Raw genomic sequence first — 19425 nt, forward strand, 5'->3', positions numbered from 1 at the left:
GTGGGTTTGAGTCCCATGTCTGGCTCTGTGCTGACCACTCAGAGCCTGGAGGCTGCTTCAGATTCTGTGTCTCCCTCTCTCTCTGCTCCTCCCCAGCTCGCACTCTGTCTCTGTCTCTCTCCAAAAAAATAAATAAATAAACATTAAAAAAAATTAAAAAAAAAAGGAATCGTGGCATAAATGACATTACTTTTAAAATATGAGACTGAATTAAATGTACAAACATATCACTATTTTTATTTGCATTTAAGCCAAATATTCTGTGAGCTAGAAAGTCAGACAATGTATGATCTATATTTTATATATTAAGATAAATATCAAAACAAAGTATAGCAATATTCTGTTACTCAAATCCACAAATTTTTTATCTAGAATACACTATTTATAAAACTAACACCTCCTGCAACAAAGCCAACATTATTAGGAGAGTTGTTTGAGGAGTTATTTTTTAATGGTTAGAGTGCAGACAATTTTCCTCATTAAGAACCTGTACAGGGATTTACCACCAACCAAGAATGTGGTAATGATAATAAAATACATATCAATTCAAACATTCAAGACAAAAGGACTTATTTTTACTTAAGCCAATAATGAATTTTGAAAATATATTAAAAAATACCCTCCCAACCACTGTTAACACACTCGTTTATGCTTTCACACAGCATGTTTCAGGAGTTTTCATTTTCTGTGGCTCCACAGGTCTTTTTACTGGGGCAGTTATCAATCATCTTCTTTCTCAATATATGTCTTTGCATTAACCCGTGCCATCTGCCTGGCCAGGTACCTATCTCTAGCCGACATTACAGTTTCTTCATTATTTCGCTTTGCAAACTTGTTCCCCACTTCATGTGGTCCCTCTTGTTCTTTGCCCATCTCTTGGTATTCCTCTGTGAGTCTATGTTTTGCTCCTACTGATGTTTCAGAACTGGAGGGTTTCTCTGGGTTTCTTTCTTTGTCCATGTTTCTCATTTTATTGGATTTTTCCTGGTCAAGAAACCTATCCTTTGCCCTAGAATTTGGGCTGCTTTCTTTTTTCTCTCGGTTTCTTTCTGACGACTGAACACTTATTTCTCGTTGTTCTCTATGTCTGTACTTATCACTGTTTTCATATCTTTCTTTCCTTGCTTTCACATGCTCTTCTTTGCTTTTCTCTTCCTTCTCTCCTCCTTTCTCACTGTATCGATCATGATTATTTCGTTGTCTCTCTCTTTCTTGTTCTCTTGGGGAATATTTCTCCCTGTCTTTCTCCCTTTTCCAATCTCTGTCATTTCTTTCTCTTTGGTCTCTTCCCCTCAGTTTATCTTCTTGTTCATGCCTCTTCCAGTGGGAATCTCTATGGCTGGCTTCTCGGTGCCTATGGGAATCCTTCTTTTCTTTTCGGTAATCACGGTCATTGTAATAGTTCTCATGATCCCTGGATTGTCTTTCTTGGTGCTGATCTTCCCTTTTCTCATGAACTCTTGACTTGGACCTTTTTGTGTGGCATTTGGTACCATGCTCTCTTTCTTCACTAGAAGACCGTGAATGGATTTGATTCTTCTGATGTTTAGAGTCACTCTTGGAGGTCTCTGTGACCCTCTCCCTTCTTGCGTTTGCTTTTTTATTTTCTTCCATTTCATCATCCTCACTGCTATTAGCATCAAAGTCGCTATCTGCATCTGGGTTTTCCTCTACTTGCACAACAGTTTGGAGAATGCATTTCTCATGTGGTATTCTGTTCTCTGAACTTACTTCATCAGAATAACCCCTTGATTTCTCTTCCTTTATTCCAGACCTTAAAAAAAGTAACATTTAAAAAATGCCACATTATCAATTGTAGTAAGCACATGAAATGTTCATATAATTTTTCTCAATACTTAAATTTAACTACTAAATGTGAAAAAGGTGCTATTTACCTTATGAATATTGTAAACTAGTATTTTCTAACCATTCAGGATATTTTCAGAAAAAGGTAGAAGTGAAATAGAGAAAATTAGATTGCTGTATTGGACCACTAGAACCTTCAGACAGGAGTCTGTACAAGGTTTTTGTTTTTGTTAAGCATGCCAATAATTGGGAAAAGTAAGATATATTCTGTATCTAAGTACTATTTTCATAATATGAAGTTCAAGTTACAGCTCTTTGTTGGATTTTTCTCTTTTTAAAAAATTTAATAATAGTCCTGGGAATAGATGAAGATAATTTTTTTTATAGCAAAATGCTGGCAAAATCTAATTCTTAAGTATCACTAAATAATTTGTCTTATGATTAAAAAGGCATGAGCACCTCTCCCTTGGCACCTATCACAACAAAATGGGAATATATGAATCTACTCAATTACAATCAATAACACTAAAAATTGTTCATATCACCTACATTTTCCCAGCTGATAAATGTGGTTAATTTATCTACATTACTCACACATTTATTCTTACTAATCACTTAATAATTATACTAATAGAACAACAGTGGTTCTTTGGGAATTGGCAGCAGAACTATCTTCTAAAGGATTAACAGGAATTCTACTATTAGACTCTGAGAAAAGTACAATATTAAATGACATTATGGAGTTTCATGGCTGGCCTCACAACTGTTCCAGATGAAACTCTAACAGAAATTCTAATTCTCCATTCAAAATCTCTCTTCAAATATACTTTCTTAGACTCATAATTTTCATCAATTTTGTTTTTTTTTTTTTTTAATTTTTTTTTTCAACGTTTATTTATTTTTGGGACAGAGAGAGACAGAGCATGAATGGGGGAGGGGCAGAGAGAGAGGGAGACACAGAATCGGAAACAGGCTCCAGGCTCTGAGCCATCAGCCCAGAGCCCGATGCGGGGCTCGAACTCACAGACCGCAAGATTGTGACCTGGCTGAAGTCGGACGCTTAACCGACTGCGCCACCCAGGCGCCCCAATTTTCACCAATTTTGTAATCAAACCTAGCAGTTGGCAGCAAAGGAGGTAGGGGTGGAAGTATAAATCTAATTCCTTCTCTTCACCTTTACTCCCATTCTCCTGCCTCTCTCCTTTTCCCAGCAACACAGACACAGATCCTCTAATCTGAATGTCTCTGTTCCAAAAACCATTTACTCAGATACAAGCTTAGGACAAATTCTTTCTTTTACCTTCAGCTATATACTTATGAGAGTCATTTAACCATTCCTACAATACTTTATAATTTTATTTTAAAAACCCTCCAATACTTTCTTTTTATACCAGTGCTAATGGAAATATGTACAGAAATAGTAATGTCCATATTTGTGCCATCTGTGGTAGCCACTAGCCATATGTGGCAACTGTATTTGAAATGTGGCTATTATAACCAAAATTTTATATTTTAGTTATAATACATATATTTTTAATGTTTTATTTCTTTTTTCAGAGTAAGAGTGCAAGCAGGGGAGGACCAAAGAGGACAGAGGATCTGAAGCAGGCTCCACGCTGAAAGCTGATAGCAGTGAGCCACATGTAAGGCTCAAACTCATGAACGTGAGCCAAAGTCAGACACTTAACTGACTGAGCCACCAAGGCGCCCCTAGATTTTATTTAAATAGCCACATGTGACTACTAGCTACATATTAGAGAGTGCATTTCTAGCCCTAAATATGTGAATCTTACATTTTCTGGAGGCCATGTCCTATTTATGAAAATAAACTACTACTTATGAACATACATGTAGGAATCCTGAAGAATAGAAACAATCTTGAACTAAATCTGTAAGTTTTTAATTAAGAAAGTGTAAATCTTTTGCAATTCAATCAGGTCAGGTTTGGCTTACAACACAACATGCAATGCTACAATCTTCTATCTTTCAGAGGGTTAAAATAATCCTACAACCACAGATCATGAACAGAATTTTTCTTCTAAATATTCCATATGCCATGTCTCACCTGGCTTCACGAAAGCTGCATGTAGGTACTTCCTCTTCACCAACTGCTTGATTTAATAGGTGTCTATAAAATCCACTGAGATCTTTCTGCTTGGTTACATCCAAACGGGCTGAGAGGGAAAGCAAACATGAGAGGAATATATTCAACAAGGCACAACACAGTTCTGTTTTACAGGTGTAGAGTATGTAACATACAGTATATAAACTGTAGACAGAGTTGGCAAACTATAGCCTGCAGACCAAATGTGGCCTACTGTTTTCGTAAATATATTTTTATTGGAATGTAGCCTTGTTCATTTGTTTATTAAGGCTGCTTTTGTATTAAAAGGCAGAACTGAGGAGCTCCAACAGAGATCATATGGTACACAAAACCTAAAATATTTACTTATCTGGTCCTTCACAGAAAATCTGCCAACTGATACTCTAGATGAATACTTAATACATCCTTAGAACATTAGACTTGATTTTCTTCTATTTAAAGTTGATGAGCACTTGTCAATTAAGCTATTTATATGTATACATTTTACTTAGACCTTGAGAAATGACCATGAGTAGAAAGGACTGAAGTAAAGCACTAAGACATTCTTTGGCTCCTGCACATCTTTTTCTTTTTTGAATTAATGTTATGCTTTTTCTAAATGCCCACCCAGTTAATATTCCTTGAGTGGTATTACTCTAGTTTTCTAAAGCCAGAAAATATAACTAGGATTTAAATCTCAGTTTATATTGCTTCTGACCAAGATTATGGTGTTATGATTTGTAATAAAAGTTCTTACATTTAGAATTTTTCTATGGCAATGACTCGTAATGGTCATAGTTTTAAACAACAAAATGAGATATATGAAAAGTCCAGTAGAAATAAGTTACTGAGAGTACAACTGTGTTTTTACTCATAATCTCTTCAACATTTTATAATACTACAAAACATCATATCTTATATCTTAAATCTATATACGTAAATTAGGACCACCACATTATAACCTAGAAGTTCACGGACAGAGCAAACGGCTAAACCAATTTGCTGCTTCGGTTTCCTTCTACCCTTCTCCCTCTTCTATTTCACCTTCAAGTGCAGCAGCCCTTTTTTCTCTTTCTTCCTCTTCAGCTCTCTCTTGCAGTTTTTTCTTATAAGCAGATGTCACAAATGCCTCCTTATCATCAAACTCTCCCTTCTCCATCTCTCGTTCTCTCTGTATTTTCTTTTCCATTCTCTTTTCCTGTTCCTTTTTTCTGATCTCAACTGCTTTTAGTAAGTTGTGAATATACTTGGGCTAGGAGGAAAAATAAGATTATTTAGGGAAGAATCAAAAATAAAAATTAAGAATATTGTTTTTGTCATGAATTTATTAAGACAAAAATGGCTAGTCCAAATAGGCGGGACTGTCATCCTCTCAAAATTCAATATAAATTTACTAGCAAGAGTAAAACTAAAATTCTTTACAATAAAAATTTAAGTGTAAAACAAATTATTCAAACTGCTATTTTACTTTTTTTTTATTTCAAATTCATTTTTCCACTGTGTTTTCACCCTTTTCACAGGTATTGTCTCAATACTTCAAGTAAGTGATTCAGAAGGTTCCTACTACTTTTCCTATTAGGTGAAATATGCTTATTTAAAAGAATAGCTTTAATTTTATACTACCACTCTACCTGCACATACTATAAGAAGCAAAGATATCTGTCTGTGCTTATGAAAGACAAAAAGTGATAGAAAATGTGAACGTATTTCAAGCTCCCACTCTCAAGTATTTTTTTCAAACTAAAAATATGATCACATGTGCAGATGATTCTGTTACCAGCTAGAATGCAATAAAAAAATGAGTGAATGATAAAACACAAAAATATGAACAGGAACAGGAGTTACTAGTACAGAGACTTTCTAAGAAAAAAATTTCCAAAATGTGTGAAGGTTTTAAAGCAAAAAACACAACTTGTTGTTTTTATTGTTAGATAATTTACTCACTCCTGTTAGGATACTTTTAGTAGGGTTTCCTGGGTTCTAAATCAAACCTATATTATCTGCAACTAGGGGCTCTTCTTCACATTTCAAATACCTAAAAGCTTTTTCTCAGATCATCCTCATGCTAAAATAAGATTAAGATATAAAATACAAGTCAAGGTCAAAGAAATTTATACTTTTCAGCTACAAACCTTTCGGTCTTTTCCCAAAAGCAATTTGGGATTATTTTCCTCCCTTTTTTTCTGCATTTCATCATAAATACTGTCATATTCATATACAGTGGAATCTTCTGCAAGGGCCTTCTGGATTTCTAGTTTGGTCTAAAACAAACAAACACATTTAAAAAATGAGCCAGTTAATACATACCAAAGAAAGTCTTAAGTAATTTTTCTCAGAGAGGATCATGAATCATATATAGATCATAAAAATTCTATCAATCACATTTTAGACTGAAAAAATAAACATCAGTCTGAAGCCAGGCTGCTTGGGTTTGAATCCCAGGCTCTATACTTAGCTACTCTGGGAAAGTATGTGTAATCTTTTTGTGCCTCAGTTTTCATCAAAAAAAATTGAGGATAATAATTGTATCTACCTTCCAAGTTGTTGTATTATCTATTTTATATAATTCATTCATATAGAATTTTTAAAAACAAACAACAAACGAAACCTCAAACCAAGAGGTTTTGGCTTGACGATAGATACCTATCAAATATTGCATTTAATGGTAACATTTAATAGCTTTTTCAATGAAATAGGGAGTAAAATAATGTTGTTATCATCAGTTCTGTGCACCTGAGGTTCAGATAAAAGAACAGAAAGAAAAAGAAAAAAATGTTGTCGAGCTATTAAAAATATGCCATTTCTGGTGGCTCAGGTCACGATCTCACAGTTTGAGTTTAAGCCCCATGTCAGGCTCTGTAATGACAGTGCAGAGCCTAGTTGGGATTCTCTCTCTCTCTCTCTCTCTCTCTCTCTCTCAGTCCTTCCCCTGCTTGAGCACGTACTCTCTCTCAAAATAAATAAACATTTAAAAATAAATAAATAAATAAATAAATAAATAAAATATCCCATTTCTAAGAGCATTTTACCTTAGATTTAGTAAATATAATTAAGTTAGTATTCTTTACAATAAAAGTTAGTTTTTGTATTAAAGCAGAACACAAGAGCTCTTTCTCACAAATAGACATTAAAAAAAAAAAAAAAGAAAAAAGTGGTTCTGGACAGCTAGGGTTAAAAATGAAAGTAGATTTGAGATTTATGCTTTAAGTAAGAAAAGATAACACAAAAATGTCAAAAGAACACAAGGGGCACCGGACTCAGTGGGTTAAGCATCTGTCTTTTGATGTTGGCTCAGGTCATGATCTCACGGTTCATGGGATAGAGCCCTGCAATAGGCTCTGTGCCAACAGTGCTGAGCCTGCTTGGGATTCTCTTTCTCCCTCTCTCTCTGCCCCTACACTGCTTACACACTCTCTCTTTCAAAATAAATAAATAAACGTGAAAAAAAAAATTTTTTTTAATATTTTATTTTTGAAGGAGAGAGAGCGAGGCAGACCATGAGCAGGGGAGGAGCAGAGAGAGAAGGAGACACAGAATCTGAAGCAGGCTCCAGGCTCTGAGCTGTCAGCACAGAGCCCGATGTGGGGCTCGAACCCATGAACCGTGAGATCATGACCTAAGCCAAAGTCGGATGCTTAACCGACTGAGCCACCCAGGTGCCCCCCTCAAAATTTTAAAGAACACCAGAACACTAGATGCCTACATTATGTGGGAGAAGTCATCAGATTCTCTGGAACTAATTCTCTCATTGATATGGTGAAGAAGTTGAACTCTAAAATTCTAACTCAAAGCACCTCAGCATTTATGTTTAAAAAACAATCAGTTTTTTATGTGTGCATTAAACCATCTTGAGGATGCTGAGTTACGTTTCCACTATGAAACTAAGATATTACCTTAATATTACTAAATACATAATTCTGTGCCCATTCCCCAGGGTGGCAGTAAACATAGTGGCTAAAAGCATGGGCTCTGCAATTTCAATGCCTGGGTTTGAACTAACTATGAGACCTCATAAAAGTCACATATATCTTTTTGCCTTCATGTCCATCAACTACAAAATGGAGATTATAAGAGCATTTATCTCATAGGATTATTTTAAGAATTAAAGAGAATTCTCAAGAAGTGGTTGCTATAATGTCTGGCACATTAAAAAGTGCTTAACAAATTTATCGTTATGCAGAATTCCAGTTGGACAAGGAACAAACAGATGACAAACATTAAAGGAAATGTGAAGGAGAAGAGACTTCTACTACTCCTACTACTAGAGACTTCTCTTCTGCTAGGCTTGCCTCATCCCTGAACACAGCTAGATAAATATCAAATCATTTTGAACACCCAAGAGATGAATCTGAGGACTAAGAAAAAATGCACTAGACATGAAAAAATTGCCACAATGTTGAAGTTAGGAGCTGTGGAGAGTTGATTTGGGGGACAGAAGAGCTGTGGGTGCTGTGATGGGGAGGGAGCCCTGAATGCAGAGAGAGATCAAAACATATCTACGATCCAGCTTTTTTTCTTCTTTTTGTCCTTGACAATATGACAACACAGAGGAATTCACCCCAAAAGAAGGAACAGGAAGAAATAACAGCCAGGGATTCAATCAATACAGATACAAGTAAGATGTCTGAACTAGAATTTAAAACAATAATTATAAGGATACTAGCTGGGCTTGAAAAAGCATAGAAGACACTAGAGAATCCCTTACTGCAGAGACAAAAGAACTAAAAACTGGTGAGGCTGAAATTAAAAATGCTATAACCAAGATGCAAACCTGAATGGATGCCATGACAATGAGGATGGATGAAGCAGAGGAACGAATCAGTGACATAAAAGATAAAATTATGGAATATAATGAAGCTGAAGAGGGAAAGAAAGGTATTGGATCACAAATATTGACTTAGGGTACTCAAGGACTCCTTAAAGCTTAATAAGATTCCTATCATAGGAGTCCCAGAAGATAAAGAAAGAGAAAAAGGGGCAGGTTTATTTGAGCAAATTAGAGCTGAAAATTTCCCTAACCTGGCAAAGGAAACAGACATAGAAATTCAAAAAGCAAAAAGAACTCCCATTAAATTCAACAAAAGCCAACCATCACTAAGGCATATCATAGTCAAATTCACAAAATACACAGACAAGTGAAGAATCCTAAAAGCAACAAGGGCAAAAAAGTTCTTAACCTATGAGGGAAGACAGATAAGTTTCATAGCAGATCTGTCCACAGAAGCTCGGTAGGCCAGAAGGCAGTGGCATGATATATTTAATGTGCTGAATGGGAAAAATATGTAGCCAAGAATACTTTATCCAAGGAGGGTGCCATTCAGAATAGAATGAGACATAAACAGGTTCCCAGACAAACAAAAACTCATGGAGTCCATGACCACAAAAACAGCCCTGCAAGAAAATATTAAAGGTTGGGATTCCTTGAGGGGGGAAAAAGCAATAAAGACTAGAAAAGAACACAGAACATCACATACTGGGTCATGAATCAGGCCTCAACAAGCACAAAAAGATTGAGATCATACCATGTATATTTTCGGACCACAACACTATGAAACTTGAAGTCAACCACAAGAAAAATCTGGAAAAACCACAAATACATGGAGGTTAAAGAACATTCTACTAATGAATGAATGCAGGGGGGAGGGAGGGGGAGTGGATGGTGGGGGGTCTGGATGGCTCAGGCTGTTGAGTGTCTGACTTCAGCTCAGGTCATGATCTCATAGCTCATGAGTTCGAGCCCCACATCAGGCTCTGTGCAGATAGCTCAGAGCCTGGAGCCTGCTTCGGATTCTGTGTCTCCCTCTCTCTCTGCCCCTCCCCCACTCATGCTCTGTCTCTCTCTCTCTCTCAAAAATAAACATTTAAAAAATTAAAAAAAAAAAAAAAGAATGAATGGGTTAACCAGGAAATTAAAGAAGAAATTAAAAAGTACATGCAAGCAAATGAAAATGAAAACATGATAGTCCAAAACCTTTGGAATACAACAAAGGCAATCCTAAGAGGGAAGTATATTGCAACACAGGCCTATCTCAAGAAGCAAGAAAAGTCTTAAATACATAACCTAACTTCACACCTAAAGGAACTAGAAAAGGAACAGCAAATAAAGCCTAAAGCCAGCAGAAGAAGGGAAATAATAAAGATTAGAGCAGAAATAAATGAAACAAAAATAAAACAGGAGAACAGATCAACAAAGCTAAGAACTGGTTCTTTGGAGAATAAAATTGATAAACCTCTAGCCAGACTTAATAAAAAGAAAAGAGAAAGGAACCATATAGATAAAATCACAAATGAAAGAGGGAGAGATCACAACCAACTCCACAGAAATACCATAGATTTTAAGAATATACCATGAAAAATCATATGCCAACAAACTGGGCAATCTGGAGAACTGGAGAAGCTCCTAGAAACATATAAACTACCAGAATTGAAACAAGAAATAGACAATTTGAATAGACCCATGACTAGCAAAGAAGTGGAATCAGTAATCAGAAATCTCCCAACTAAAGTCCAGGGCCAGATGGCTTCCCAGGGGAATTCTACCAAACATTTAAAGAGTTAATACCTATTCTTCTCAAACTGTTCCAAAAATATAACAATGAAAAGAAACTTCCAAACTCATTCTACAAGGCCAGCATTACCTTGACTCCAAAATCAGACAAAGACCCCACTAAAAAGACGAATTACAGGTCAATATTTCTGATGAACATGGATGTAAAAGTTCTTAATAAGATACTAGCAAATCGAATCCATCAGTATTTGCAAATCAATCAATGTGATACATTAATAAAAGGATAGGAACTATATGATCCTGTCAATAGATGCAGAAAAAGCACTCATTCTTGATAAAAACCCTCAAGAAAGTAGGCATAGATGGAACATATGCAAACATCATAAAAGCCATATACAAAAGACCCACAGTTACCCCATCTTCAATGGGGAAAAACTGAGAGCTTTTCCCCTATGATCAGAACAAGACAGGGATGTCCACTCTCACCATTACTATTTAACATAGTACTGGAAGTCTTAGCCTTGGCAACCAGACAACAAAAAGAAATAAAAGGCATCCAAACAGGCAAGGAAGAAGTCAAAGTTTCACTATTCGCAGATGACATGATACTCTATGTAGAAAACCTGAAAGACTCCAACAAAAAAATTGCTAGAACTAATATGTGAATTCAGCAACGTTGCAGGATATAAAATCAATGAACAGAATTCAGTTGCATTTCTATATACCAATAATGAAGCAACATAAAGAGATATCAAGGAATTGGTCCCTTCTATAATTGCACCAAAACCAATAAGGAATATTTTGGAATATACCTAACCAGAGAAGTAAAAGATCTCTACTCTGGAACCATAGAATACTTGTAAAAGAAATTGAAGATGACACAAAGAAATGGAAAAACATTCCATGCTCATGGATTGAAAAAACAAACACTGTTAAAATGTCTATACTACCCAATGCAATCTACACATTTAATACAATCCCTATCAAAATACTACCAGCATTTTTCACAGAGCTAGAACAAACAATCCTAAAATTTGTATGGAACCACAAAAGACCCTGAATAGCCAAAGCAATCCTGAAAAAGAAAAGCAAAGCTGGAGGTATCATAATTCTGGACTTCAAGCTACATTACAAAGCTACAGTCATCAAGGCAGTACACACAACACAAACACAAAAACAAACACATAGATCAATGAAAATAAGACCCAGAAATGGATCCACAACTACATGGTCAACTAATTTTTTCATAAAGCAGGGAAGAATATCCAATGGAAAAAGGTCTCCTCAATAAATGGTGTTGTGAAAACTGGATGGTGACTGGCAGAAGAATGAAACTGGACCACTTCTTACACCATACACAAAAATAAATTCAAATGGATGAAAGACCTAAATGTGAGACAGAAAACCATCAAAATCCTACAGGAGAACACAGTCAGCAACCTCTTTGACCTCAGCCAGAGCAACTTCTTACTAGAAGTTGCCAAAGGCAAGGGAAACAAAATCAAAAATGAACTACTGAGACTTCATCAAAATAAAAAGCTTCTGCACAGTGAAGGAAAACAATCAACAAAACTTAAAAGGCAACCTGAAGAATGGGTGAAGACATATCTAATATAAGGTTAATATTCAAAGTCTATAAAGAACTTATCAAACTCAACACTTAAAAAACAAATAATCCATTTAAGAAATGGGCAGAAGACACGAATAGACATTTTTCCAAAGATATCCAAATGGTTGACACATGAAAAGATGCTCAACATCACTCATTATCAGAGAAATACAAATCAAAAACCACAATGAGATACCACCTCACACCTATGAGAATGGCTACAATTAACAACACAGGAAACAATAAGAGTTGGTGAGGATGCAGAGTAAGGGTTCATCTTGCACTGCTGGTAGGAATGCAAACTGGTGCAGCCACTCTGGAACACAGTATGAAGGTTCCTTAAAAAGTTAAAAATAGAACTACTCTGTGACCCAGCAATTGTACTACTAGGTATTTACCCAAAGGATACAAAACTACAGATTTGAAGGGGTACGTGCACCCCAATGTCCATAGCATTATCAACAGCCAAATTATGGAAAGAGCCCAAATGTCTATCGACTGATGAATGGATAAACATGTGGTATATACATATACAATGGAGTATTACTCAGCCATCAAAAGGAATGAAATCTTGCCATTTGCAATGATGTGGATGGAACTAAAGTGTATTATCCTAAGCGAAATAAGTCACTCAGAGTACCATGATTTCACTCATATGTGGAATTTAAGAAAAAACAAAAACAAAAAACAGATGAACACATGGAAGGGGGAAAAACAAAAGAAAGGGAAACATACCATAACAGACTCTATGATACAGAACTGAGGGTTGATGGAGGATGATGGGTGGGGGAATGGGCTAAATGGGTGATGGGTATTAAGGAAAGAGCTAATCATTTTGAGCACTGGGTGTTATATGTAAGTGATGAGTCACTGAAGTCTACTCCTGAAAATAACTTTACACTATATTAACTAACTGGAATTTAAATAAAAATTTAAAATAAATATATAAATTTTGTTGCAACAAGATATAGCTAAAGAACTGTCACAGAGGGGCACTTGGGTATCTTAGTTGGTTGAGCATCCAACTTTGGTTCAGTCATGATCTCACGGGTTGTGAGTTCGAGCCCCACGTCAGGCTCTGTGCTAACAGCTCAGAGCCTGTAGCCTGCTTCAGATTCTGTGCCCCCCACCCACCCCCGTTCCTCTCCCACTCGCACTCTCTCTCTCAAAAATAAATAAACACTAAAAAAACAAACAAAAAACCGTTACAGTTTCTCACCTATATAACCATATATAAATAGCTATTAATTCACTAAAAGATTTACTTACTAGTACTGAACTACTAAAAATTTTACAGGGATAATAAACAATGGTATAAAATGGTTGCTAATATTATACATACAAGAGCTGATATTTGATGTATGCAGGTTGAAACTGCTAAAATAACCAACAAATATTGACTAGAGGGTGTTATGTTTTCTCCTGTATTGATATGGAACAAATACATGAAAACAAATTTTTTTTTTAACATTTATTCATTTTTGAGAGACAGAGTACGGGGGTGGAGGGGCAGAGAGAGAGAGAGAGACAGAGAGAGAGAGAGAGACAGAATCTGAAGCAGGCTCTAGGCTATGAGCTGTCAGCACAGAGCCTGTCACAGGGCTTGAACTCACAGACTGAGAGACCATGACCTTAGCTGAAGTAGGACGTTTAAATGATCGAGCCACCCAGGCACCCCTGGAACAAATACATTTAGATGAGTACTTGTCATTCAAGGAGATTTAATCAATTTTGATTCAAATGTTACTACTGACATTGCAAAATATGAGAAATTGTCAAGTGGATGGAGCAAATTGAACCCTATTCCTTACAATTTTACAGTTCCACATGTACGTTATAATGAATACCACATGACTAAACTATAACAATGGATTAAAAAAAAATATATATATATATGACAGTCTCTTAAATCAATAATATAACCCCCAATGTACTACACATGTAGAATAAAAATAATTTTTTTTTTTGAGAGAGAGCACAGGAATGGGGGAAAGAGGCAGAGGAAGAGAGAGAAAGGGAAAATATCTTAAGCAGCAGGCTCCATGCTCAGTGCAGAGCCGAATGAAGGGCTTGATCCCACAACCCTGGGATCATGAGTTGAGCCGAAATCAGTCAGACACTTAACTGACTGAACCACCTTGGCGCACCTGAAGTTTCAGATTTCTTAATCAGGACCACAGGCAAGTTTGCGAGAATTTTAAAAATATAATGTATGTATTAAAAAAAAGTCCTTGTAAATAAATACTATAGAATGCCATATAAATATAAGGCTCTAGGCAAGTCTATTGAAAATTACTAGATATTCCCCATTCTTAGAGAATTTCAGATTATAAAATCATGAAATTACTTCAGTGTGAAAAGACTTTTTTTAAGCAAGTAAGCTCATTAATAAGAATTATTAAACCACATAATCCACTATAAGACTACTGAGTCATCTGAAAGCAGAAATGGATTTAATCTACAACACAGCAATGAAGAGCTAATTCTTCACTGTGCTTTGCCTTTAAGATTTATCACAAAAACCTGAAATCTATTATGAATCAAGAAACATCCTAAACATTTTCAGAAAACAAGGGTCAAGATAAAAATTTTTTTAAACATTTACTTATTTTTGAGAGAGAGAGAGAGAGACAGAGCACGACGAGCAGGGGAGGGGCAGAGAGAGGGAGACACAATCCGAAGCAGGCTCCAGGTTCTGAGCTGTCAGCACAGAACCCTGACGTGGGGCTCAAACTCACGAACTGTGAGATCATGACCTGAGCTGAAGTCGGATGCTTAATCGACTGAGCCACCCAGGTGCCCCTACATAAAATTATTTCTTTATATATGTTCAGTCTCAAGACCTAGATAACCAGAACTTATACTTAAAAAAAAAACATGAGCTGAAATACTTCACCAAACACATTTAATTCACTCAGTCACCTTACCTGTTTCATTGCTTGCTTCTTAGCAGCTTCCCTCTGAAGGCTTTCACTCACGGAGGTCTATAAAACATAAAAAACACTGTCATTGTTTAAAACTAATTTAAAATTTCGTTTCTAGTATTCTGGTTGGCAGCCAGTTCCTTACCTATAGTTAAAAACAGAAAAAATTATGAAAAAATATTATGAACTAAATTAACATTTTCAAGGTCTTTTACCTAAACCTTAGGAAACAAATGAATTATAAATTATGAGAACAGGCTGTAACATGTAAGAGAAAATAGAGTGGTACAGGAAAAAATGAGGTAACATGGCTTTTTATTCCCAACTTCACCACTAAGGCATTCAATCTCTAACAGATTTCAATTTATTTTGTCTGTACATGTGAGTGTGTGTTGAGTGTGCATGCATTGGGTAGGGGAACACTGGTCCCTTGCAACACGAAAGTGGTATGATTCCCAGCAACAAAAAGCACATTCTTTTAATATTCACCATTGAATAATAGTATCAAGTTCTTGGCATATGTTAAGGCTTAGGGGCTGCCAGAACTATCTGTGGCTATAATCATTCAATAACTATGTACTGAAAAGCCTACATATCAGACACTGTTCTAGCTTCTGCAGATAGCAAGGAAAACAAGAACAGTCTCTATCTCTGAGAGATAAATGGTTTGAAAGGGAAGAAAAAGTGACTAAAGAGATAATTAGAACATAGATGTGATAAGCTATAAAGTGACTAAAAAAAAAGCCTGTGGGAGCACAGAATCAAGAAAGCCTTCCTAAAAGAGACAGGACATTAAACCTGAACCAAAAAAGAATTTAAGAGAAGGCAAGAGGTATTTAGTAATCACATGGGCAAAAGCAAACATTTACAGCTAAGAAAGGAAATATAATTAAAATACTTAAAAAATGTTTTCTTAAAAGGATAAGGCTTTGTAAATATACTAACCAACTTTGAAATGTACACTTTAAAAGTGTGAGTTTTATGGTATGTGAATTTTATATTAAAATAAGGCTGGGTGGCTCAGTCGATTAAGTGTCCAACTTCGGCTCAGGTCATGATCTCATGAGTTCATGAGTTCGAGCCCCACATTGGGCTCTGTGCTGACAGCTCGGAGCCTGGAGCCTGCTTTGGATTCTGTGTCTCCTTCTCTCTATGCCCCTCCCCCACTCGTGCTCTGTCTCTCTCTCTCTCAAAAATAAATAAATGTAAAAAAAATAAAAAATAAAAAAAAAATAAGGCTACTGATTGAGTTTATCTCTTAATGAAAAGTATAACCCCCAGCCTCAGGACTATACTTCTCTAGCATATTGACATTTGCTGCTTTCAGCTGTGTAGTATCAGTTGGTGCCTCCTTTGTTTACCATGGCAACAAACAGAACAAAATAAATAAACCTAATTCTAGTTCCCTAAAGCCATGGAGATAAATAAAGTTAATACACAAATGCCATACAAGTAATAGAACACACACTTATTAAAAGAATTGTACAGGCAAAGAACTAAGGACATTTTAGGTGACGGTGAATTGACTACAACTAGAGAAAAAGATATCAATAACAAAAACAATAGTAGCTAACATTTACCGAGCCAGGTGCCATGCTAGGTGGATTACTTGTGTATTACATGTATTATTAATTTAATACAAATTTGTTATGTGATACAACACATTTTTACTCATTAGAATACCAATGTTAAATATTAAAATGTTAAATGTACTAATAAGCATAACTCATAAATTCTTTCCAATCTATTTTTAATGTCTCAGTCTTTCTAAGTGTAAATTAAATGTTTCTTAATCATTGACTTAGTAATGTCTTTAGGATTGACTAGAAGATTAAGTGTCCAAATGCAATCAACTTCTTTGATTGCTTTTATTATATTATTTTTTCTTATCTCTCCTCCAGCCGGTTACAACTCATCTGCTGTCGCTTTCAGTGTGGTTGCTTCAACCTAAACTACTGAAGTTAGAAAAGTAAAACACAGAGCCAGTACTTTTTAGACTCATGTAATATAGAACAAGGAGACTGGGAAGGGCCTTGCTAATGTAAAGTATATATACTCTGAGACATAACAAGAGGTTTTGTTCCCATGTTTCTAGCTGTTCTGAAGGATGATTTCTGTCTGACTTTTGAAAAACATCAGATGTTCTTACTTAAAGGGTGTTAACAGAATGGAAGGAGTACAGTATTTTACACATTCTATTCAAAGACTTATAACCCTGGAATTCCAACAGCATCATCAGTGGAATAAAGAGGCAGCTCTGAACCTAAGCTGAGAAAGTCAGGGAAGAGTACCTCCTTTTGAAGCTTCTTCAATTTTCAGTTTAAATTTTTTTTAAAGTTTATTTATTTTGAGAGAGAGCAAACACACGTGCGCACACGAGGGGAAGGGCAGAGAGAGAGGCGGAGAAAGAATCCCAAGCAGGCTCTGCACTGCTGAACCCAAACCACTCACAAACCATGAAATCATGACTTGAGCCAAAATCAAGAGTTGGAGGCTTAAGTGACTGAGCCACCCAGGAGCCCCTGATTCTCAGTTTTCTAACTAAACGAACTCTGACAGTGACTATTAAAGGTAATAACTAAAACGTTAACAACTGAGGGCCTCTGACTGGCTCAGTGAGTAAAGCACATGACTCTTGATCTTGGGGTCATGAGTTTGAGCCCCATGTTGGGGGTACAGTTTACTTAAAAAAAAAAAGCCAATAATTTGTTTAAACACATACACACAAAAAGTTAAAAATAAAGAGTGCAGTAGAACCTTTAGTTGTTTCTATAATTGTGACCTCACATAAAAATCAGTGAATGTACTGAACAATTTTAAATCAATATATAAAAAATCAATAAATGCATTAATGATCATTTAAAATTTTCTGTATAACAAACATAAGAAATTCAAGTCTAGATCCATCCTGGAGATAAAAAACCAGCCAAATTAAAAGCAGGATCAATAAAATTTTCTATTTTAAAGGTCAAGTTTTTCTAAGTCTTTAGAGATATCCTTGAATTAAAATATGAATGTTAAGACTCAACTTTTAATTCACGGCTCTTTCTCAACTTACGACAAGGTATGTCCTAATAATCCCATCATAAATTGAAAATATTTTAAGCTGAAATGCATTTAATACACATGACCTATCCAACATCATGGCTTAGGCCAGTCTACCTTAAACATGTTCAGAACACTCACATTAGCCTACAGTTGGGCAAAATGATCTAACACAAAGCCTACTTTATAAAGGTGCTGAATATCTCGCATAATTTACTGAATACTGTACTGAAAGTCAGTAACAGAATGGTTGTTTGGGTACAGGATAATTTTAAGTGTATGGGTTGTTTACTCTTGTGATCACATGGCTGACTGTGAGCTGTGGTTCATGGCCAGAGCCCAGCATCATGACAAGAGTACTGCATATCATTAGCCCAGGATAAGATCAAAATTTGACATACAATTTCTATTGAATGCGTATCACTTCTGTATCATTATAAAGCTGAAAAATCCTACATCAAACTATCCAAAGTCAGGGACTGTCTGTGGTTTCTATAAAAAGAAAGGAGCAGCGCCTGGCTAGCTCAGTTGGTAGAGCACTCAACTCTTGAGCTTGGGATTGTGAGTTCAAGCCCCACTCTGGGCATAGAGCTTATTTAATTAAAAAAAAGAAAAGAAAAGAAAAAGGAAGGATAAGTGAGAGAAGATTAAAAAGACAAAAACAAGTCCTCCTGCATAAATCAAGGAAGGCTTCATCTTACTGAACTCAGTAAGAGAATAGATTTCATGTATATGCCTTATGAATTAAAAAAAACTTAGATATATAATAATCACCAAAATATCAGCCTCTAACTTCAGAGTTCCTATATTGTATGGTATAAAAAGGAAGTACAGAATAATAGTTACAAGTGTAGGCTTGGGACTCTGACCGAGTTCAAACTGTTCTTTCCCTTACTAGCTGTGTTATTTCAGGTATGTTACTCATCTATATAATAGTACCTACCTCAAAGGTCCTTTAATCCTCACAAGGATTAAATGAAAATAAAATATAAAAAGTGCTCAGCAAGTTTCTGGCTCAAAGAAGTACTCAATAAGGGGTAGCCATCATTATTACCATTATTATTACTATGTTCATGTTTAAGAACATGAGACTGAAGAAATGTTTATATTTAAACAAATGAAGTTATGGGAAAACAGTTACAGTTAAACCAATGTGCTCACCAGAAAAGCATGTAAACTCTGTCTCACCTTATATTTATTGCTATGCTTAATAAAACACAAGATTGTTATTTAATTAGAACTCTAAATACATATAGTATGATTCAATTTACATCTACTAAAATAGAAAAATCTATTCTGTAGAATATTTAAAAGGCTGTACATGTGTTTTGTGTTAAGATGCCTTAAGGTTTTATATCCAGTATACCAATCAACAGGAAAATGGAGGATGCATACATTCAAGTCCATTGCTAGCCATGGGATCTATGGCATAGCTAAGGAATGGGTTTTT

The 19425-nt window shown here is 35.7% G+C and overlaps 1 protein-coding gene across 2 annotated transcripts in view; it reads right to left on the reverse strand.

Annotated features, from left to right (window-relative positions):
- Positions 1–210: 210 nt before the first annotated feature.
- The window catches only part of NSRP1 (nuclear speckle splicing regulatory protein 1), a 60552-nt gene continuing 41337 nt past the window's right edge, over positions 211–19425 (reverse strand). For both annotated transcript variants that reach the window (XM_030295676.1, XM_030295677.1), the window contains 5 exons: positions 14934–14990; positions 6022–6150; positions 4934–5141; positions 3872–3980; positions 211–1774 (listed from right to left, as the gene is read on the reverse strand). In XM_030295676.1, the coding sequence (XP_030151536.1) occupies positions 721–1774; positions 3872–3980; positions 4934–5141; positions 6022–6150; positions 14934–14990 (1557 nt within the window). In that variant the 3' untranslated portion in view covers positions 211–720. The remainder of the gene's footprint in view (positions 1775–3871; positions 3981–4933; positions 5142–6021; positions 6151–14933; positions 14991–19425) is intronic.

Source organism: Lynx canadensis, chromosome E1, assembly GCF_007474595.2.
Source record: "Lynx canadensis isolate LIC74 chromosome E1, mLynCan4.pri.v2, whole genome shotgun sequence".
NCBI classification, from domain to species: domain Eukaryota; kingdom Metazoa; phylum Chordata; class Mammalia; order Carnivora; family Felidae; genus Lynx; species Lynx canadensis.